This window comes from Procambarus clarkii, chromosome 55 (assembly GCF_040958095.1).
Source record: "Procambarus clarkii isolate CNS0578487 chromosome 55, FALCON_Pclarkii_2.0, whole genome shotgun sequence".
Lineage (NCBI taxonomy): Eukaryota > Metazoa > Arthropoda > Malacostraca > Decapoda > Cambaridae > Procambarus > Procambarus clarkii.
The window spans coordinates 11,370,999-11,393,223 of record NC_091204.1 but is presented as its reverse complement, the minus strand read 5'-3'; the positions used below and the strand labels follow the sequence as shown (position 1 = coordinate 11,393,223).

Here is a 22,225-nt window from a genome sequence, read left to right as displayed (position 1 = left end):
AAGGACTGTGCCCTGGGGTACAGTGGTACAAGGACTGTACCCTGGGGTACAGTGGTACAAGGACTGTGCCCTGGGGTACAGTGGTACAAGGACTGTGCCCTAGGGTACAGTGGTACAAGGACTGTACCCTGGGGTACAGTGGTACAAGGACTGTGCCCTGGGGTACAGTGGTACAAGGACTGTGCCCTGGGGTACAGTGGTACAAGGACTGTACCCTGGGGTACAGTGGTACAAGGACTGTACCCTGGGGTACAGTGGTACAAGGACTGTGCCCTGGGGTACAGTGGTACAAGGACTGTGCCCTGGGGTACAGTGGTACAAGGACTGTACCCTGGGGTACAGTGGTACAAGGACTGTACCCTGGGGTACAGTGGTACAAGGACTGTGCCCTGGGGTACAGTGGTACAAGGACTGTGCCCTGGGGTACAGTGTACAAGGACTGTACCGTCGGGTACAGTGTTACAAGGACTGTACCCTGGGGTACAGTGATGCCAGGACTGTACCCTGGGATACAGTAGTGCCAGGACGGTACCCTGGGGTACAGTGGTACAAGGACTGTACCCTGGGGTACAGTGTTACAAGGATTGTGCCCTGGGGTACAGTGGTACAAGGACTGTACCCTGGGGTACAGTGATGCCAGGACTGTACCCTGGGGTACAGTGTACAAGGACTGTACCCTGGGGTACAGTAATGCCAGGACTGTACCCTGGGGTACAGCGGTGCCAGGACTGTACCCTGGGGTACAGCGGTGCCAGGACTGTGCCCTGGGGTACAGTGGTACAAGGACTGTACCCTGGGGTACAGTGGTGCCAGGACTGTGCCCTGGGGTACAGTGGTGCCAGGACTGTACCCTGGGGTACAGTGATGCCAGGACTGTACCCTGGGGTACAGTGTTACAAGGACTGTACCCTGGGGTACAGTGTTACAAGGACTGTACCCTGGGGTACAGTGTTACAAGGACTGTGCCCTGGGGTACAGTGGTGCCAGGACTGTACCCTGGGGTACAGTGATGCCAGGACTGTACCCTGGGGTACAGTGTTACAAGGACTGTACCCTGGGGTACAGTGTTACAAGGACTGTACCCTGGGGTACAGTGTTACAAGGACTGTGCCCTGGGGTACAGTGGTACAAGGACTGTGCCCTGGGGTACAGTGGTACAAGGACTGTACCCTGGGGTACAGTGGTACAAGGACTGTGCCCTGGGGTACAGTGGTACAAGGACTGTGCCCTGGGGTACAGTGGTACAAGGACTGTACCCTGGGGTACAGTGGTACAAGGACTGTGCCCTGGGGTACAGTGGTACAAGGACTGTGCCCTGGGGTACAGTGGTACAAGGACTGTACCCTGGGGTACAGTGGTACAAGGACTGTACCCTGGGGTACAGTGGTACAAGGACTGTGCCCTGGGGTACAGTGGTACAAGGACTGTGCCCTGGGGTACAGTGGTACAAGGACTGTACCCTGGGGTACAGTGGTACAAGGACTGTACCCTGGGGTACAGTGGTACAAGGACTGTGCCCTGGGGTACAGTGGTACAAGGACTGTGCCCTGGGGTACAGTGTACAAGGACTGTACCGTCGGGTACAGTGTTACAAGGACTGTACCCTGGGGTACAGTGATGCCAGGACTGTACCCTGGGATACAGTAGTGCCAGGACGGTACCCTGGGGTACAGTGGTACAAGGACTGTACCCTGGGGTACAGTGTTACAAGGATTGTGCCCTGGGGTACAGTGGTACAAGGACTGTACCCTGGGGTACAGTGATGCCAGGACTGTACCCTGGGGTACAGTGTACAAGGACTGTACCCTGGGGTACAGTAATGCCAGGACTGTACCCTGGGGTACAGTAATGCCAGGACTGTACCCTGGGGTACAGCGGTGCCAGGACTGTACCCTGGGGTACAGCGGTGCCAGGACTGTGCCCTGGGGTACAGTGGTACAAGGACTGTACCCTGGGGTACAGTGGTGCCAGGACTGTGCCCTGGGGTACAGTGGTGCCAGGACTGTACCCTGGGGTACAGTGATGCCAGGACTGTACCCTGGGGTACAGTGTTACAAGGACTGTACCCAGGGGTACAGTGTTACAAGGACTGTACCCTGGGGTACAGTGTTACAAGGACTGTGCCCTGGGGTACAGTGGTGCCAGGACTGTACCCTGGGGTACAGTGATGCCAGGACTGTACCCTGGGGTACAGTGTTACAAGGACTGTACCCTGGGGTACAGTGTTACAAGGACTGTACCCTGGGGTACAGTGTTACAAGGACTGTACCCTGGGGTACAGTGTTACAAGGACTGTGCCTTGGGGTACAGTGGTGCCAGGACTGTACCCTGGGGCACAGTGGTGCCAGGACTGTGCCCTGGGGTACAGTGGTGCCAGGACTGTACCCTGGGGTACAGTGATGCCAGGACTGTACCCTGGGGTACAGTGTTACAAGGACTGTACCCTGGGGTACAGTGTTACAAGGACTATACCCTGGGGTACAGTGGTGCCAGGACTGTACCCTGGGGTACAGTGGTGCCAGGACTGTGCCCTGGGGTACAGTGGTGCCAGGACTGTACCCTGGGGTACAGTGTTACAAGGACTGTACCCTGGGGTACAGTGGTGCCAGGACTGTGCCCTGGGGTACAGTGGTGCCAGGACTGTACCCTGGGGTACAGTGTTACAAGGACTGTACCCTGGGGTACAGTGGTGCCAGGACTGTGCCCTGGGGTACATTGGTGCCAGGACTGTGCCCTGGGGTACAGTGTTACAAGGACTGTGCCCTGGGGTACAGTGTTACAAGGACTGTGCCCTGGGGTACAGTGGTGCCAGGACTGTACCCTGGGGTACAGTGGTGCCAGGACTGTGCCCTGGGGTACAGTGGTGCCAGGACTGTACCCTGGGGTACAGTGATGCCAGGACTGTACCCTGGGGTACAGTGTTACAAGGACTGTACCCTGGGGTACAGTGTTACAAGGACTGTGCCCTGGGGTACAGTGTTACAAGGACTGTGCCCTGGGGTACAGTGTTACAAGGACTGTACCCTGGGGTACAGTGTTACAAGGACTGTACCCTGGGGTATAGTGTTACAAGGACTGTGCCCTGGGGTACAGTGTTACAAGGACTGTACCCTGGGGTACAGAGTTACAAGGACTGTACCCTGGGGTACAGTGGTGCCAGGACTGTACCCTGGGGTACAGTGTTACAAGGACTGTACCCTGGGGTACAGTGTTACAAGGACTGTACCCTGGGGTACAGTGATGCCAGGACTGTACCCTGGGGTACAGTGTTACAAGGACTGTACCCTGGGGTACAGTGTTACAAGGACTGTGCCCTGGGGTACAGTGTTACAAGGACTGTGCCCTGGGGTACAGTGTTACAAGGACTGTGCCCTGGGGTACAGTGGTGCCAGGACTGTACCCTGGGGTACAGTGTTACAAGGACTGTGCCCTGGGGTACAGTGGTGCCAGGACTGTGCCCTGGGGTACAGTGTTACAAGGACTGTGCCCTGGGGTACAGTGTTACAAGGACTGTGCCCTGGGGTACAGTGTTACAAGGACTGTGCCCTGGGGTACAGTGTTACAAGGACTGTACCCTGGGGTACAGTCTTACAAGGACTGTACCCTGGGGTACAGTGGTGCCAGGACTGTGCCCTGGGGTACAGTGGTGCCAGGACTGTGCCCTGGGGTACAGTGTTACAAGGACTGTGCCCTGGGGTACAGTGTTACAAGGACTGTGCCCTGGGGTACAGTGTTACAAGGACTGTACCCTGGGGTACAGTGGTGCCAGGACTGTGCCCTGGGGTACAGTGTTACAAGGACTGTGCCCTGGGGTACAGTGTTACAAGGACTGTGCCCTGGGGTACAGTGGTGCCAGGACTGTACCCTGGGGTACAGTGGTGCCAGGACTGTGCCCTGGGGTACAGTGTTACAAGGACTGTGCCCTGGGGTACAGTGTTACAAGGACTGTGCCCTGGGGTACAGTGGTGCCAGGACTGTACCCTGGGGTACAGTGGTACAAGGACTGTGCCCTGGGGTACAGTGGTGCCAGGACTGTACCCTGGGGTACAGTGGTGCCAGGACTGTACCCTGGGGTACAGTGGTGCCAGGACTGTGCCCTGGGGTACAGTGATGCCAGGACTGTACCCTGGGGTACAGTGATGCCAGGACTGTACCCTGGGGTACAGTGGTGCCAGGACTGTGCCCTGGGGTACAGTGGTGCCAGGACTGTGCCCTGGGGTACAGTGTTACAAGGACTGTACCCTGGGGTACAGTGATGCCAGGACTGTACCCTGGGATACAGTAGTGCCAGGACTGTACCCTGGGGTACAGTGGTACAAGGACTGTACCCTGGGGTACAGTGTTACAAGGATTGTGCCCTGGGGTACAGTGGTACAAGGACTGTACCCTGGGGTACAGTGATGCCAGGACTGTACCCTGGGGTACAGTGGTACAAGGACTGTACCCTGGGGTACAGTGGTACAAGGACTGTACCCTGGGGTACAGTGGTACAAGGACTGTACCCTGGGGTACAGTGGTACAAGGACTGTACCCTGGGGTACAGTGGTACAAGAACTGTACCCTGGGGTACAGTGGTACAAGGACTGTTCCCTGGGGTACAGTGGTGCCAGGACTGTACCCTAGGGTACAGTGGTGCAAGGACTGTACCCTGGGGTACAGTGGTACAAGGACTGTACCCTGGGGTACAGTGATGCCAGGACTGTACCCTGGGGTACAGTGGTACAAGGACTGTACCCTGTGGTACACTTAACCTATCGTAAAGTGAGAACCTTCCCTCTATCACTTAAAGGTTTTCCTCCAAGAATGTTTTGTTTCTAAGAATGTTAATATGAGAGCCTCTAAGAATGTGGGTCAACACACCACCTCCAGACTCGCAAAGGCATAAGGCCATTGGCCTGTGGGAGGGGGAGATTGACTGGGCACCACGCCACTGGCCCACCTGATGCTTCAAACGTCCCCAAACATCTCATAGACCATTCCATCCACCCGCCAACCCCCCCTAACCAGGTGTTTACGAATGAAAAACGGTTTACACACGACTCTCAACTGATGGCCCGGTCACCATTCCGCGACTCAAGTCCATTCCATCCCGCGGCCGACCCCACAGACCCATTCAGCAATTTTAACATTTTTAACAATTTTAAACATTTTATCATTCATAAGTTAACATCTTAAGGTAAATCAAAGCCAGTTAACGTACCTTAACTCCCCAGTACACCCCAGTACACACCAGTACTCCCCAGTACTCCCCAGTACTACCCCAGTACTCCCCAGTACACCCCAGTCCTCCCCAGTACTCCCCAGTACACCCCAGTCCTCCCCAGTACTCCTCAGTACACCCCAGTACTCCCCAGTACTCCCCAGTACACCCCAGTACTCCCTAGTACACCCTAGTACTCCCCAGTACACCCCAGTACTCCCCAGTACACTCCAGTACTCCCCAGTACACCCCAGTACTTCCCAGTACACCCCAGTACTCTCCAGTACTCCCCAGTACACCCCAGTACTTCCCAGTACACCCCAGTACTCTCCAGTACACCCCAGTACAACAGAGTACACCCCAGTACACCAGAGTACACCCCCTGTACTCCCCAGTACTCCCCAGTACACCCCAGTACTCCCCAGTACACCCCATTACTCCCCAGTACACCCCAGTAATCCCCAGTACACCCCAGTACACCCCAGTACACCCTAGTACTCCCCAGTACACCCCAGTACTCCCCAGTACACCTCAGTGCACCCCAGTACTCCCCAGTACACCTCTGTACTCCCCAGTACACCCCAGTGCACCCCAGTACTCCCCAGTACACCCCAGTAATCTCCAGTACTCTCCAGTACACCCCAGTACACCCCAGTACTCCCCAGTACATCCCTGTACACCCCAGTACACCCCAGTACTCCCCAGTACATCCCAGTGCACCCCAGTACTCCCCAGTACACCTCAGTACTCCCCAGTACACCCCAGTACTCCCCAGTACACCCCAGTACTCCTCCGTACTCCTCAGTACTCCCCAGTACACCCCAGTACACCCCAGTACTCCCCAGTACACCCCAGTACTCCCCATTACACCCCAGTACTCCCCAGTACACCCCAGTACTCCACAGTACACCCCAGTACACCCCAGTACTCCCCAGTACACCCCAGTACTCCCCAGTACATCCCAGTACACCCCAGTACTCCCCAGTACACCCAGTACTCCCCAGTACAACCCAGTACTCCCCAGTACACCCCAGTACTCCCCAGTACACCCCCAGTACACCCCAATACACCCCAGTACACCCCAGTACACCCCAATACTCCACAGTACTCCCTTAGAACACCCCAGTACTTGCCAGTACCCTCCCAGATCACCCCAGTACTTCCCAGTACACCGCAGTACTCCCCAGAACTCCCCAGTATACCCCAGTACACCCCAGTAAACCCCAGTACTCCCCAGTACACCCCAGTACTCCCCAGTACACCCCAGTACTCCCCCAGTGCATCCAAGTACACCCCAGTACTCCCCAGTACTCCCCAGTACTCCCCAGTACCCACTAGTACTCCCCAGTACACCCCAGTAGTCCCCCGTACACCCCAGTACTCCCCAGTACACCCCAGTACACCCCAGTACTCCCCAGCACACCCCAGTACTCCCCAGTACAGCCCAGTACACCCCAGTACACCCCAGTACTCCCCAGTACACCCCATTACTCCCCAGTACACCCCAGTACACCCCAGTACACCCCAGTACTCCCCAGTACACCCCAGTACTCCCCAGTACACCCCAGTACTCCCCAGTACACCCCAGTACACCCCAGTACACCCCAGTACTCCCCAGTACACCCCAGTACTCCCCAGTACTCCCCAGTACACCCTAGTACTCCTCAGTACACCCCAGTACTCCCCAGTACACCCCAGTACACCCCAGTACTCCTCAGTACACCCCAGTACTCCCCAGTACACCCCAGTACTCCCCAGTACACCCCAGTACACCCCAGTACTCCTCAGTACACCCCAGTACTCCCCAGTACTCCCCAGTACACCCTAGTACTCCTCAGTACACCCCAGTACTCCCCAGTACACCCCAGTACACCCCAGTACTCCTCAGTACACCCCAGTACCCCTCAGTACTCCCCAGTACTCCCCAGTACACCCCAGTACTCCCCAGTACACCCCAGTACTCCCCAGTACACCCCAGTACACCCCAGTACTCCCCAGTACACCCCAGTACTCCCCAGTACTCCCCAGTACACCCCAGTACTCCTCAGTACACCCCAGTACTCCCCAGTACACCCCAGTACTCCCCAGTACACCCCAGTACACCCAGTACTCCCCAGTACTCCCCAGTACACCCCAGTACACCCCAGTACTCCCCAGTACACCCCAGTACACCCAGTACTCCCCAGTACACCCCAGTACTCCCCAGTACACCCCAGTACTCCTCAGTACACCCCAGTACTCCCCAGTACTCCTCAGTACACCCCAGTACACCCCAGTACTCCCCAGTACACCCCAGTACTCCTCAGTACACCCCAGTACTCCCCAGTACTCCTCAGTACACCCCAGTACACCCCAGTACACCCCAGTACACCCCAGTACTCCCCCGTACACCCAGTACTCCCCAGTACTCCCCAGTACACCCCAGTACACCCCAGTACTCCTCAGTACACCCCAGTACTCCCCAGTACTCCTCAGTACATCCCAGTACACCCCAGTACACCCCAGTACACCCCAGTACACCCCAGTACACCCCAGTACACCCCAGTACTCCTCAGTACACCCCAGTACACCTCAGTACACCCCAGTACACCCCAGTACTCCTCAGTACACCCCAGTACTCCTCAGTACACCCCAGTACACCCCAGTACTCCTCAGTACACCCCAGTACACCTCAGTACACCCCAGTACACCCCAGTACTCCTCAGTACACCCCAGTACTCCTCAGTACACCCCAGTACTCCTCAGTACTCCCCAGTACACCCCAGTACTACCCCAGTACACCCCAGTATACCCCAGAACACCCCAGTACACCCCGGTACACCCCAGTACTCCTCAGTACACCCCAGTACACCCCAGTACTCCTCAGTACACCCCAGTCAGAATGCAATATGCCCCAGCTGGGCATGCAGCAGGGGGGTTATCTTGAGATCTTGAGGTTATCTTGAGATGATTTCGGGGCTTTTAGTGTCCCCGCGGCCCGGTCCTCGACCAGGCCTCCACCCCCAGGAAGCAGCCCGTGACAGCTGATTAACTCCCAGGTACCTATTTACTGCTAGGTAACAGGGGCATTCAGGGTGAAAGAAACTTTGCCCATTTGTTTCTGCCTCGTGCGGGAATCGAACCCGCGCCACAGAATTACGAGTCCTGCGCGCTATCCACCAGGCTACGAGGCCCTCATAGGGGGGGGGGGGGAAGGGGGGGCATAATGCCCCCCAGGAGAGGGGGGGGGAGAGTGCGTGCGTGCGAGCGAGCGACAGGATACAGGTGAGGCGACGGTTCCTGTCAGTGGATAAACACTTGTAGTAATTAAACCACACAAAAGGTATTGATTGCGGCAGTGGTTGGGCAGTGTTTCCCCTGACAGGCCGGGGACAGGCAGACAGGCAGGAGGCACTAGTGCCCACCCCCCCTACACACACTCACCAACAAGGGTGGGAGGCCTCTATTGTCTGAGTAGGCTTCGCTACACAAACCTCTCACTTTCCTCACCAAAGGTGCCGGTATTTACCCAGGTAAATGGGGGTCTCCATGTGCGACAGGTCCTTCACAATGTCGCCCACTGCGACAGCACACCCCAGTGAACACTAAAGCTATGGGTAAGGTAAGGTAGGGGTAAGGTTACAGAGCTGGCCTAGACCTGGCCTAGACCTGGCCTAGGGCTGGCCTGAAGCCTACCAGGGCTGGCCTAGGGCTGGCCTGGGGCTGGCCTGGGGCTGGCCTGAAGCCTACCAGGGCTGGCCTGGGGCTGGCCTGGGGCTGGCCTGAAGCCTACCAGGGCTGGCCTGAAGCCTACCAGGGCTGGCCTGATGCCTACCAGGGCTGGCCTGGGGCTGGCCTGGGGCTGGCCTGGGGCTGGCCTGGGGCTGGCCTGAAGCCTACCAGGGCTGGCCTAGGGCTGGCCTGGGGCTAGCCTGGGGCTGGCCTGGGGCTGGCCTAGGGCTGGCCTGAAGCCTACCAGGGCTGGCCTGAAGCCTACCAGGGCTGGCCTGGGGCTGGCCTGGGGCTGGCCTGGGGCTGGTCTGGGGCTGGCCTGGGGCTGGCCTAGACCTGGCCTGGGGCTGGCCTAGACCTGGCCTGGGGCTGGCCTAGACCTGGCCTGGGGCTGGCCTAGACCTGGCCTGGGGCTGGCCTGGGGCTGGCCTAGGGCTGGCCTGGGGCAGGCCTGGGGCTGGCCTGGGGCTGGCCTAGGGCTGGCCTGGGGCTGGCCTGGGGCTGGCCTGGGGCTGGCCTGGGGCTGGCCTGGGGCTGGCCTAGGGCTGGCCTGGGGTTGGCCTGGGGCTGGCCTGGGGCTGGCCTGGGGCTGGCCTGGGGCTGGCCTGGGGCTGGCCTGGGGTTGGCCTGGGGCTGGCCTGGGGCTGGCCTGGGGTTGGCCTGGGGCTGGCCTAGGGCTGGCCTAGGGCTGGCCTGGGGCTGGCCTGGGGCTGGCCTAGACCTGGCCTAGACCTGGCCTGGGGCTGGCCTAGACCTGGCCTGGGGCTGGCCTGGGGCTGGTCTGGGGCTGGCCTGGGGCTGGCCTGGGGCTGGCCTAGACCTGGCCTGGGGCTGGGCAAGACTGCATGCCACAAGCCAACCACAACAGTCAGCTAAACATGCCGTCAAAACGCCTCACAAGACGGAGATCAACCGTCCAAAAGAGAGTTTAAACACGTATTTTGAGGAAATTTTTTTCGTGTCATAATTTTAAACCTTACTGGTGTTTCTGGTTTTTTTTAGAGGGGGCGGAAGCCCCCCCTAAGCCTTGCCCCCCTTCTTTAACCCCCTCCCCCCTTGACCCACGCCCCCCCCCCCCCTCCCCCCTTGACCCACGCCCCCCCCCCCCCCCATCACCACTCAGAGCTCGACCCATCACCAGTTAACATGACGACAAAGTGACGGATTACATTAGAGATTAATACTCTAATGTTGCTATGTAATCCCTCACCCCCCACGCCCACACCTGCCGCCCCTCACGCCCACACCTGCCGCCCCCTCACGCCCACACCTGCCGCCCCTCACGCCCACACCTGCCGCCCCCCACGCCCACACCTGCCGCCCCTCACGCCCACACTTGCCGCCCCTCACGCCCACACCTGCCTGGGTGCCGCCCACGCCCACACCTGCCGCCCCTCACGCCCACACCTGCCGCCCCCCACGCCCACACCTGCCGCCCCCCCACGCCCACATCTGCCTGGGTGCCGTCCACGCCCACACCTGCCGCCCCCCACGCCCACACCTGCCGCCCCCCACGCCCACATCTGCCTGGGTGCCGTCCACGCCCACACCTGCCGCCCCTCACGCCCACACCTGCCGCCCCCACGCCCACACCTGCCTGGGTGCCGCCCAAACCTGCCTGGGTGCCCCCCCACGCCCACACCTGCCTGGGTGCCGTCCACGCCCACACCTGCCGCCCCCCACGCCCACACCTGCCTGGGTGCCGTCCACGCCCACACCTGCCGCCCCCCCCCACGAACACACCTGCCTGGGTGCCGCCCACAGGAAGAACTATTGACCCAGATCAATCACATGATCAACAGCTCAGCTATGAATTATTGACCAGGTTACAGAGTAATATCCACGACCCCCCACACACACCAGGGGGGGTTACAGCAGGTGTGGGGCCCCCCACACACACCAGGGGGGGTTACAGCAGGTGTGGGGCCCCCCACACACACCAGGGGGGGTTACAGCAGGTGTGGGGCCCCCACACACACACCAGGGGGGGTTACAGCAGGTGTGGGAGCCCCCCACACACACCAGGGGGGGTTACAGCAGGTGTGGGGGCCCCCCACACTCACCAGGGGGGGTTACAGCAGGTGTGGGGCCCCCCACACACACCAGGGGGGTTACAGCAGGTGTGGGCCCCCCACACACACCAGGAGGGGTTACAGCAGGTGTGGGGCCCCACACACACCAGGGGGGGTTACAGCAGGTGTGGGGCCCCCCACACACACCAGAGGGGGTTACAGCAGGTGTGTAAGGGCCCCCCACACCCAGCAGGGGGGGTTACAGCAGGTGTGGGACCCCCCACACACACCAGGGGGGGTTACAGCAGGTGTGTAAGGGCCCCACACACCCAGCAGGGGGGTTACAGCAGGTGTGGGACCCCCCACACACACCAGGGGAGGGGGGTTACAGCAGGTATGGGGCCCCCCACACACACCAGGGGGGGTTACAGCAGGTGTGGGGGCCCCCCACACACACCAGGGGGGGTTACAGCAAGTGTGGGCCCCCCCACACACACCAGGGGGGTTACAGCAGGTGTGGGGCCCCCCACACACACCAGGGGGGGTTACAGCAGGTGTGGGGCCCCCCACACACACCAGGGGGGGTTACAGCAGGTGTGTAAGGGCCCCCCACACACACCAGGGGGGGTTACAGCAGGTGTGTAAGGGCCCCCCACACACACCAGGGGGGGTTACAGCAGGTGTGGGGCCCCCCACACCCAGCAGGGGGGGTAGGGGTAGTGATGACCTCATTGGACGTGTAATAAGGCAATGCGAAATACTAATCAAGACTTCCGGGCCATTAGTGCTCGATGCCGCTGTTCCCCACACTGCTGACTCCCTGATTGATGTCCCTTGTACCCCCTAGTGTCCCTGGCAGGGGGGCGGCGGCCCCCTAACAATATTTGACTCACATTTAACCTGACAAAATAATGTGCTTAATCCCCTATGTGTAGCACCTCCCCCTCTATCTAGGGGCCCTTAGGGACCCTCAGGGGCCCTCAGGGGCCCTCAGGGACCCTTAGGGACCCCCTCAGAGACCCTCAGGGGCCCTCAGGGACCCTTAGGAACCCCTCAGGGGCCCTCAGGGACCCTCAGGGACCCCTCCGAGACCCTCAGGGACCCCGCAGAGACCCTCAGGGGCCCTGAGGGGCCCTCAGGGACCCTTAGGAACCCCTCAGGGGCCCTCAGGGACCCTCAGAGAAACCTCAGAGACCCTCAGGGACCCCTCAGAGACCCTCAGGGGCCCTTAGGGACCCTCAGGGACCCTCAGGGACCCTTAGGGCCCCTTAGGGTCCCTTAGGGACCCCTCAGAGACCCTCAGGGGCCCTCAGGGGCCCTCAGGAACCCCTCAGGGGCCCTCAGGAACCCCTCAGGGGCCCTCAGGGACCCTCTGGGACCCTTCAGAGACCCTCAGGGACCCCTCAGAGACCCTCAGGGACCCCTCAGAGACCCTCAGGGACCCCTTAGGGGCCCTCAGGGGCCCTCAGGGACCTTTAGGAACCCCTCAGGGGCCCTCAGGGACCCCTCAGAGACCTTCAGGGACCCTTAGGGACCCTCAGGAACACCTTAGGGACCCTCAGGGACCCTTAGGGACCCTTAGGGACCCTCAGGAACACCTTAGGGATTCTCATGGACCCTCAGGGACCATTAGGGACCCTCAGGGACCCTCAGGGGCCCTTAGGGACCCCTCAGGGACGCTTTGGAACCCCTCAGGGACCCTCAGAGACCCTCAGGGACGCTTAGGAACCCTCAGGGACCCTCAGGGACCCTCAGGGACCCTTAGGAACCCCTCAGGGGCCCTCAGGGACCCTCAGGGACCCCTCAGAGACCTTCAGGGACCCTTAGGGACCCTTAGGGACCCTCAGGAACACCTTAGGGACCCTCAGGGACCCTTTGGAACACCTTAGGGACCCTCAGGGATGATTAGGGACCCTCAGGGACCCTCAGGGACCCTCAGGGGCCCTTAGGGACCCCTCAGGGACGCTTTGGAACCCCTCAGGGACCCCTCAGAGACCCTCAGGGCCCTTAGGGACCCTCAGAGACCCTCAGGGACGCTTAGGAACCCTCAGGGACCCTCAGGGACCCTCAGGGGCCCTCAGGGGCCCTCAGGGGCCCTCAGGGACCCTCAGGGACCCTCAGGGACCCTCAGGGACCCTCAGAGGCCCTCAGGGGCCCTCAGGGACCCTCAGGGACCCTCAAGGACCCTTAGGGACCCCTCAGGGACGCTTAGGAACCCTCAGGGACCCTCAGGGGCCCTCAGGGACCCTCAGGGACCCTCAGGCCCCCCCACTTAAGGGACGAACCAGCCAATCACCAAAGTTACAAATCCATTGAAGGATAATCCGGATTATTTCACAAAAACTTAAAATCTTCCCCAATGGTTAATACAGAGGAGGGCCCCTTCCGCCCTAAGGGCCCCCCCCTGCATGCTGTCAAGGGCCAGGAGGCCCAGGGCCGGGTGTGTCAAGGGCCAGGGGGCCCAGGGCCGGGTGTGGCCCGTCAGTAGTGACCTATGGCCCCTTCCGCCCTAAAGGCCCCCCCCCCCCCTTGCATGCTGTCAAGGGCCAGGGGGCCCAGGGCCGGGTGTGGCCCCCCAGTAGTGACCTATGGGCCCTTCCGCCTAAAGGGCCCCCCCCCCTGCATGCTGTCAAGGGCCAGGGGGCCCAGGGCCGGGTGTGTCAAGGGCCAGGGGGCCCAGGGCCGGGTGTGGCCCGTCAGTAGTAACCTATGGTCCCTTCCGCCCTAAGGGCCCCCCCCTGCATGCTGTCAAGGGCCAGGGGGCCCAGGGCCGAGTGTGTCAAGGGCCAGGGGGCCCAGGGCCGGGTGTGACCAGGGGGCCCAGGGCCGGGTGTGACCAGGGGGCCCAGGGCCGGGTGTGTCAAGGGCCAGGGGGCCCAGGGCCGGGTGTGACCAGGGGGCCCAGGGCCGGGTGTGTCAAGGGCCAGGGGGCCCAGGGCCGGGTGTGTCAAGGGCCAGGGGGCCCAGGGCCGGGTGTATCAAGGGCCAGGGGGCCCAGGGCCGGGTGTGTCAAGGGCCAGGGGGCCCAGGGCCGGGTGTATCAAGGGCCAGGGGGCCCAGGGCCGGGTGTGGCCAGGGCCGGGTGTGACCAGGGGGCCCAGGGCCGGGTGTGGCCAGGGCCGGGTGTGACCAGGGGGCCCAGGGCCGGGTGTGACCAGGGGGCCCAGGGCCGGGTGTGACCAGGGGGCCCAGGGCCGGGTGTGTCAAGGGCCAGGGGGCCCAGGGCCGGGTGTGACCAGGGGGCCCAGGGCCGGGTGTGTCAAGGGCCAGGGGGCCCAGGGCCGGGTGTGGCCAGGGCCAGGGGGCCCAGGGCCGGGTGTGACCAGGGGGCCCAGGGCCGGGTGTGACCAGGGGGCCCAGGGCCGGGTGTGACCAGGGGGCCCAGGGCCGGGTGTGACCAGGGGGCCCAGGGCCGGGTGTGACCAGGGGGCCCAGGGCGGGGTGTGACCAGGGGGCCCAGGGGGCCCAGGGCCGGGTGTATCAAGGGCCAGGGGGCCCAGGGCCGGGTGTGTCGAGGGCCAGGGGGCCCAGGGCCGGGTGTATCAAGGGCCAGGGGGCCCAGGGCCGGGTGTGTCAAGGGCCAGGGGGCCCAGGGCCGGGTGTGTCAAGGGCCAGGGGGCCCAGGGCCGGGTGTATCAAGAGCCAGGGGGCCCAGGGCCGGGTGTATCAAGGGCCAGGGGGCCCAGGGCCGGGTGTATCAAGGGCCAGGGGGCCCAGGGCCGGGTGTGACCAGGGGGCCCAGGGGGGGCCAGGTGTGGCCAGGCCCAGGGGGCCCAGGGCCGGGTGTGACCAGGGGGCCCAGGGGGCCCAGGGGGCCCAGGGGGGCCAGGTGTGGCCAGGGCCAGGGGGCCCAGGGCCGGGTGTGGCCCCCAGTAGTGACCTATGGACCCGCTAATCATGGCCCACTGAGACAATCTTTTACACCATCAAATAAACGGTATAAAAATGACTTTTTTTTAATTTAAGTAATTGATTAGGTAATTGTAAATTGATTATTTGGACAAGATATAATTTAGGGGTGAAGCTGGCACACCTGGCTACCCCCCCCCCCCATTACTGCCTAATGCACTCACCATAGATTGAAAACCTGAATCTAGATCATTTATATATATTATAAACAAGAGAGGCCCCAAGATAGAGCCTTGAGGCACTCCACTTATAACTCTTATATAGCTTATATAGCCACTTATATAGCTTATATAGCCACTTATATAGCTCAGCAACGCATCGAACCCATACTGCCGGGAGCACTCTGCATCTGGCGTACACGACACCTTAACCACTCGACCAACACGAGCGGACAAAAGAGGATGGTAAACCGAGGCTAATTCCCCCCATCCCCCCGCCGGCACTCTGACGGTAATCTTGGGGCATGGTCTCTTCGGCCAATGCATGACCCATCTCGGACGCAGGTTCGAATCCTCGTCACGGCCCTGGTGGATTTGTTCCATGCGTGAGTGTTCGTAATAAGGCCAATAGGACACTGGGATTTATTTAATCGAAGCGTGTTGTTCTTCAGTTATATCTTGCTCGGGTTACGCCCCATCTAGATTATGTAGCTCACTTTTGGTCGCCGAACTATACAATATAAATTAACTTGAACGTGTCAAGCGTAGAATGAATTAATCCCCCAAATTAGAAACCTGTTAATATGAGGAGAGATTAAACCACTTGACCACTTCTTGAGACAATGTGGACATGTTAGAGACATTAGAAATATCTGTAGCAAGCTTGAGTTAGGAAAATACGAATATAAATACTATTCTCTTATGATTCTCACCACAGTTTTGCACCTGCGAGATAAAGTAAGATTTTAAGGGTTGACAAATGTTAATCTTCTCGTTGGATCAGCTGTTTACTTGAGACAGTTATGCAAGTTCGAGCCGCGTCTAATTACACGGCCCAGTCATTTATTGGTCAACTACACAAGGTGATTGTAGTGATTTTAAATGGCTAATTGAACCTACAGATAGATATATATATATATATATATATATATATATATATATACACATCAGTTCTACATATACAGTGTGTACTCACCTAGTTGTGCTTGCTGTTGATTGAGCTCTGGCTCTAGGGTCCCGCCTGTGTTGATCAGGAGGGGAGGGGGGGGATTACCGGCCTTAAACACCTCTTTAGGGGGGGATTAATCCCCCTTCTTTATGGCAGATTAATAACAGCTGATGCTTGCCGCCCCCCTCCCCCCCCTGGCCCCTTAAGCCTCGTAATACTGCCAGCTGGAGGCCAGACCATTCCACCCGGCCGCCGACCCCACACATTCATTTGTCATCGTAGGCGCACATTGACACGTAGGGGACTTATGGCTGAGTGGACAGCGTTCGGGAATCGTAGTCCTGAGGTTCCCGGGGGTTCGATCCCCGGCGGAGACAAATGGGGGTAGAGTTTCTTTCATCCTGATGTGCCTGTTCACCCTAGCAGGGAATAGGTATACCTGGGAGTTAGACAGCTGCTACTACTTCCTGGGTCGAGGACCGGGCCGCGGGGACGCTGAACCCCGAAATCATCTCAAGATAACTTCATGATAACCCCAAGATAACCTTAAAATAACCTCAAGATAAACCAAGATAACCTCAATTAATATAACTCAAAGATAACCTCAAGATAACCCCAAGATAACCCAAAGATAACCTCAAGATAACCCCAAGATAACCTCAATATAACTCAAAGATAACCTCAAGATAACCCCAAGATAACCTCAATATAACTCAAAGATAACCTCAAGATAACCCCAAGATAACCCAAAGATAACCTCAAGATAACCCCAAGATAACCTCAATATAACTCAAAGATAACCCCAAGATAATCCCAAGATAACCTCAAGATAACCCAAAGATAACCTCAAGATAACCTCAAGATAACCCCAAGTTAACCCTAAGATAACCTCAAAATAACCTCAAGATAACCCCAAGATAACCTCAAGATAACCCCAAGATAACCTCAAGATAACCCCAAGATTACCCCAAGTTAACCCTAAGATAACCTCAAGATAACCCCAAGATAACCTCAAGATAACCTCAAGATAACCTCAAGATAACCCCAAGATAACATCAAGATAACCCCAAGATAACCTCAAGATAACCTCAAGATAACCTCAAGATAACATCAAGATAACCTCAAGATAACCCCAAGATAACCCCAAGATAACCTCAAGATTTCTTCGAGATAACACCAAGATAACCCCAAAGATAACCTCAAGATATTCTCAATATAACACCAAAATAACCTAAAGATAACCTCAAGATTACCTCAAGATAACCCAAAGATAACCCTAAGATAACCCCAAGATAACCTCAAGATAACCCCAAGATAACCCCAAGATAACCTCAAGATTACCTCAAGATAACCCAAAGATAACCCTAAGATAACCCCAAGATAACCTCAAGATAACCTCAAGATAGATCATATCTACTAAAATTGTAAATAGAGTTTGCTTACCAGAACAGCCAAAGAAAAATACATTGAGGCCTATTTATAGGTCGGCTTCGGCTTAGGAAACTGAAGCTCAACAAAAGGTGTTCTTCCATTGTTTTCTGGGCACGTGCGGGCGATAAGCTGCCCCTACCCCCCCTCATACCCCACTCTCGTACCCCATGTACCATGCCCAGGTCAGCTGCACCGCTGGATTTGACAAATAGGTCCTTCCGATGCTATTTAGGGAAACGTATGAGTTGTGCACGCGTTCGGACGCGGCTGGCACGGAAGAAAACGGGAAATAAAAACTGATTTGTAAACAAAGATTTGTATCGTGTGTATCCGGATACATCTTGGGGTCCCCGATGTATTCGGATACAGCTGGGGTTGGGGGGAGAGGGGGGGATACATATTGACTTATTCTCCAGCCTCTATAACCCCCTCTCTCACAGTTCAGAGGGGATTCGAACGCGCTATGCTAGGAAGTTTCCGATTCTATTTCCGGGCTGACCTGAGTATTGGGTAGGCAGGTGGTGGTGGGTCATGGTACAAGGATTTAGCATTGGGGGTAAAAATATGACCCCAGAGGCCAGGTGGTTGGGGTCAGCTTGTGTGGGGTTAGTCTGTGGGGTCAGCCTGTGGGGTAAGCTTGTGTGGGGTCAGCTGTGTGTGGGGTCAGCTTGTGTGGGGTCAGCCTGTGTGTGGGGTCAGCTTGTGTGGGGTCAGCCTGTGTGTGGGGTCAGCCTGTGTGTGGGGTCAGCTGTGTGTGGGGTCAGCTGTGTGTGGGGTCAGCCTGTGTGAGGGGTCAGCCTGTGTGTGGGGTCAGCCTGTGTGTGGGGTCAGCTGTGTGTGGGGTCAGCTGTGTGTGGGGTCAGCTTGTGTGGGGTCAGCTGTGTGTGGGGTCAGCTGTGTGTGGGGTCAGCTGTGTGTGGGGTCAGCTGTGTGTGGGGTCAGCCTGTGTGTGGGGTCAGCCTGTGTGTGGGGTCAGCTGTGTGTGGGGTCAGCCTGTGTGTGGGGTCAGCTGTGTGTGGGGTCAGCTGTGTGTGGGGTCAGCCTGTGTGTGGCGTCAGCTGTGTGTGGGGTCAGCTGTGTGTGGGGTCAGCTGTGTGTGGGGTCAGCCTGTGTGTGGGGTCAGCTGTGTGTGGGGTCAGCTTGCGGGGTCAGCCTGTGGGGTCAGCCTGTGTGGTCAGCCTGTTGAGTCAGCCTGTGTGGTCAGCCTGTGGGGTCAGCTGTGTGTGGGGTCAGCTGTGTATGGGGTCAGCTGTGTGTGGGGTCAGCTGTGTGTGGGGTCAGCTGTGTATGGGGTCAGCTGTGTGTGGGGTCAGCCTGTGTGTGGGGTCAGCCTGTGTGTGGGGTCAGCTGTGTGTGGGGTCAGCCTGTGTGTGGGGTCAGCTGTGTGTGGGGTCAGCCTGTGTGTGGGGTCAGCTGTGTGTGGGGTCAGCCTGTGTGTGGCGTCAGCTGTGTGTGGGGTCAGCCTGTGTGTGGGGTCAGCTTGTGGGGTCAGCGTGTGGGGTCAGCCTATGGGGTCAGCCTGTGTGGGGTCAGCTTGTGGGGTCAGCGTGTGGGGTCAGCCTATGGGGTCAGCCTGTGTGGGGTCAGCCTGTGTGGGGTCAGCGTGTGGGGTCAGCCTGTGGGGTCAGCTGTGTGGGGTCAGCTGTGTGTGGGGTCAGCCTGTGTGGTCAGCCTGTGGGGTCAGCGTGTGGGGTCAGCGTGTGGGGTCAGCCTATGGGGTCAGCCTGTGTGGGGTCAGCGTGTGGGGTCAGCCTGTGCGGTCAGCCTGTGTTGGGTCAGCTTGTGTGTGGGGTTAGCCTGTGTGTGGGGTCAGCCTGTGTGTGGGGTCAGCTTGTGTGTGGGGTCAGCTGTGTGTGGGGTCAGCTGTGTGTGGGGTCAGCTGTGTGTGGGGTCAGCTGTGTGTGGGTCAGCTTGTGTGTGGGGTCAGCTGTGTGTGGGGTCAGCTGTGTGTGGGGTCAGCCTTGTGTGGGGTCAGCTGTGTGTGGGGTCAGCTGTATGTGGGGTCAGCTGTGTGTGGGGTCAGCTGTGTGTGGGGTCAGCTGTGTGTGGGGTCAGCTGTGTGTGGGTCAGCTGTGTGTGGGGTCAGCTTGTGTGTGGGGTCAGCTGTGTGTGGGGTCAGCTGTGTGTGGGTCAGCTGTGTGTGGGGTCAGCCTGTGTGTGGGGTCAGCCTGTGTGTGGGGTCAGCTGTGTGTGGGGTCAGCTGTGTGTGGGGTCAGCTTGTGTGTGGGGTCAGCTGTGTGTGGGGTCAGCTGTGTGTGGGGTCAGCCTGTGTGTGGGGTCAGCTGTGTGTGGGGTCAGCTGTGTGTGGGGTCAGCTGTGTGTGGGGTCAGCTGTGTGTGGGGTCAGCTTGTGTGTGGGGTCAGCTGTGTGTGGGGTCAGCTGTGTGTGGGGTCAGCTGTGTGTGGGGTCAGCCTGTGTGTGGGGTCAGCTGTGTGTGGGGTCAGCTGTGTGTGGGGTCAGCTGTGTGTGGGGTCAGCTGTGTGTGGGGTCAGCTTGTGTGTGGGGTCAGCTGTGTGTGGGGTCAGCTGTGTGTGGGGTCAGCTGTGTGTGGGGTCAGCTGTGTGTGGGGTCAGCCTGTGTGTGGGGTCAGCCTGTGTGTGGGGTCAGCTGTGTGTGGGGTCAGCTTGTGTGTGGGGTCAGCTTGTGTGTGGGGTCAGCTTGTGTGTGGGGTCAGCCTGTGTGTGGGGTCAGCCTGTGTGTGGCGTCAGCTGTGTGTGGGGTCAGCCTGTGTGTGGGGTCAGCTTGTGGGGTCAGCGTGTGGGGTCAGCCTATGGGGTCAGCCTGTGTGGGGTCAGCTGTGTGGCGGTCAGCCTGTGTGTGGGGTCAGCTTGTGTGTGGGGTCAGCTGTGTGTGGGGTCAGCCTGTGGCGGTCAGCCTGTGTGTGGGGTCAGCTTGTGTGTGGGGTCAGCTTGTGGGGTCAGCTTGTGTATGGGGTCAGCTGTGTGTGGGGTCAGCGGTGTGGGGGGTCAGCCTGTGTGTGGGGTCAGCCTGTGTGTGGGGTCAGCTGTGTGTGGGGTCAGCGGTGTGTGGGGTCAGCTGTGTGTGGGGTCAGCTGTGTGTGGGGTCAGCCTGTGTGTGGGGTCAGCTTTGTGTGGGGTCAGCCTGTGTGTGGGGTCAGCTGTGTGTGGGGTCAGCTGTGTGTGGGGTCAGCCTATGTGTGGGGTCAGCCTGTGTGTGGGGTTAGCTGTGTGTGGGGTCAGCTGTGTGTGGGGTCAGCTGTGTGTGGGGTCAGCTGTGTGTGGGGTCAGCCTGTGTGTGGGGTCAGCTGTGTGTGGGGTCAGCGGTGTGTGGGGTCAGCTGTGTGTGGGGTCAGCCTGTGTGTGGGGTCAGCTTTGTGTGGGGTCAGCCTGTGTGTGGGGTCAGCTGTGTGTGGGGTCAGCTGTGTGTGGGGTCAGCTGTGTGTGGGGTCAGCCTGTGTGTGGGTCAGCTGTGTGTGGGGTCAGCTGTGTGTGGGGTCAGCCTGTGTGTGGGTCAGCTGTGTGTGGGGTCAGCTGTGTGTGGGGTCAGCTGTGTGTGGGGTCAGCTGTGTGTGGGGTCAGCTGTGTGTGGGGTCAGCCTGTGTGTGGGGTCAGCTGTGTGGCGGTCAGCCTGTGTGTGGGGTCAGCTTGTGTGTGGGGTCAGCTGTGTGTGGGGTCAGCTGTGTGTGGGGTCAGCTGTGTGTGGGGTCAGCCTGTGTGTGGGGTCAGCTGTGTGTGGGGTCAGCTGTGTGTGGGGTCAGCTTGTGTGTGGGGTCAGTTGTGTGTGGGGTCAGCTGTATGTGGGGTCAGCCTGTGTGTGGGGTCAGCTTGTGTGTGGGGTCAGCTGTGTGGCGGTCAGCCTGTGTGTGGGGTCAGCCTGTGTGTGGGGTCAGCCTGTGTGTGGGGTCAGCCTGTGTGTGGGGTCAGCTGTGTGTGGGGTCAGCTGTGTGTGGGGTCAGCTGTGTGTGGGGTCAGCCTGTGTGTGGGGTCAGCTGTGTGTGGGGTCAGCCTGTGTGTGGGGTCAGCCTGTGTGTGGGGTCAGCTGTGTGTGGGGTCAGCTGTGTGTGGGGTCAGCTGTGTGTGGGGTCAGCCTGTGTGTGGGGTCAGCCTGTGTGTGGGGTCAGCCTGTGTGTGGCGTCAGCCTGTGTGTGGGGTCAGCTGTGTGTGGGGTCAGCTGTGTGTGGGGTCAGCTGTGTGTGGGGTCAGCCTGTGTGTGGGGTCAGCTGTGTGTGGGGTCAGCTGTGTGTGGGGTCAGCCTGTGTGTGGGGTCAGCTTGTGTATGGGGTCAGCTGTGTGTGGGGTCAGCTGTGGGATCAGCTGTGTGTGGGGTCAGCTGTGTGGCGGTCAGCCTGTGTGTGGGGTCAGCTTGTGTGTGGGGTCAGCTGTGTGTGGGGTCAGCTGTGTGTGGGGTCAGCCTGTGGGGTCAGCCTGTGTGTGGGGTCAGCTGTGTGTGGGGTCAGCCTGTGGGGTCAGCCTGTGTGTGGGGTCAGCTGTGTGTGGGGTCAGCCTGTGTGTGGGGTCAGCCTGTGTGTGGGGTCAGCCTGTGTGTGGGGTCAGCTGTGTGTGGGGTCAGCCTGTGTGTGGGGTCAGCTGTGTGTGGGGTCAGCCTGTGTGTGGGGTCAGCCTGTGTGTGGGGTCAGCTTGTGTGTGGGGTCAGCTGTGTGTGGGGTCAGCCTGTGTGTGGGGTCAGCTTGTGTGTGGGGTCAGCCTGTGTGTGGCGTCAGCCTGTGTGTGGGGTCAGCCTGTGTGTGGGGTCAGCTGTGTGTGGGGTCAGCTGTGTGTGGGGTCAGCCTGTGTGTGGGGTCAGCCTGTGTGTGGGTCAGCCTGTGCGTGGGGTCAGCTGTGTGTGGGGTCAGCTGTGTGTGGGGTCAGCCTGTGTGTGGGGTCAGCTGTGTGTG

At 59.5% G+C, this 22,225-nt stretch overlaps 1 protein-coding gene across 1 annotated transcript; it reads left to right on the top strand.

Annotated features, from left to right (window-relative positions):
* Positions 1 to 10,099: 10,099 nt before the first annotated feature.
* Positions 10,100 to 12,812, top strand: LOC138352878 (uncharacterized). Its single transcript, XM_069305431.1, has 2 exons — positions 10,100 to 10,610; positions 12,196 to 12,812. Exons 1-2 carry the CDS (start codon positions 10,100 to 10,102, stop codon positions 12,810 to 12,812), a joined length of 1,128 nt encoding a protein of 375 aa, XP_069161532.1.
* Positions 12,813 to 22,225: the final 9,413 nt, after the last annotated feature.

Excerpts from the sequence above, each read along its gene's own strand:
- LOC138352878 (XM_069305431.1), top strand. The coding sequence starts at position 10,100 with ATGTTGCTATGTAATCCCTCACCCCCCACGCCCACACCTGCCGCCCCT. Across the intron at positions 10,611-12,195 it reads CCACGCCCACACCTGCCTGG|GGTCCCTTAGGGACCCCTCA; the intron begins GTGCCGTCCACG and ends AGGGCCCCTTAG.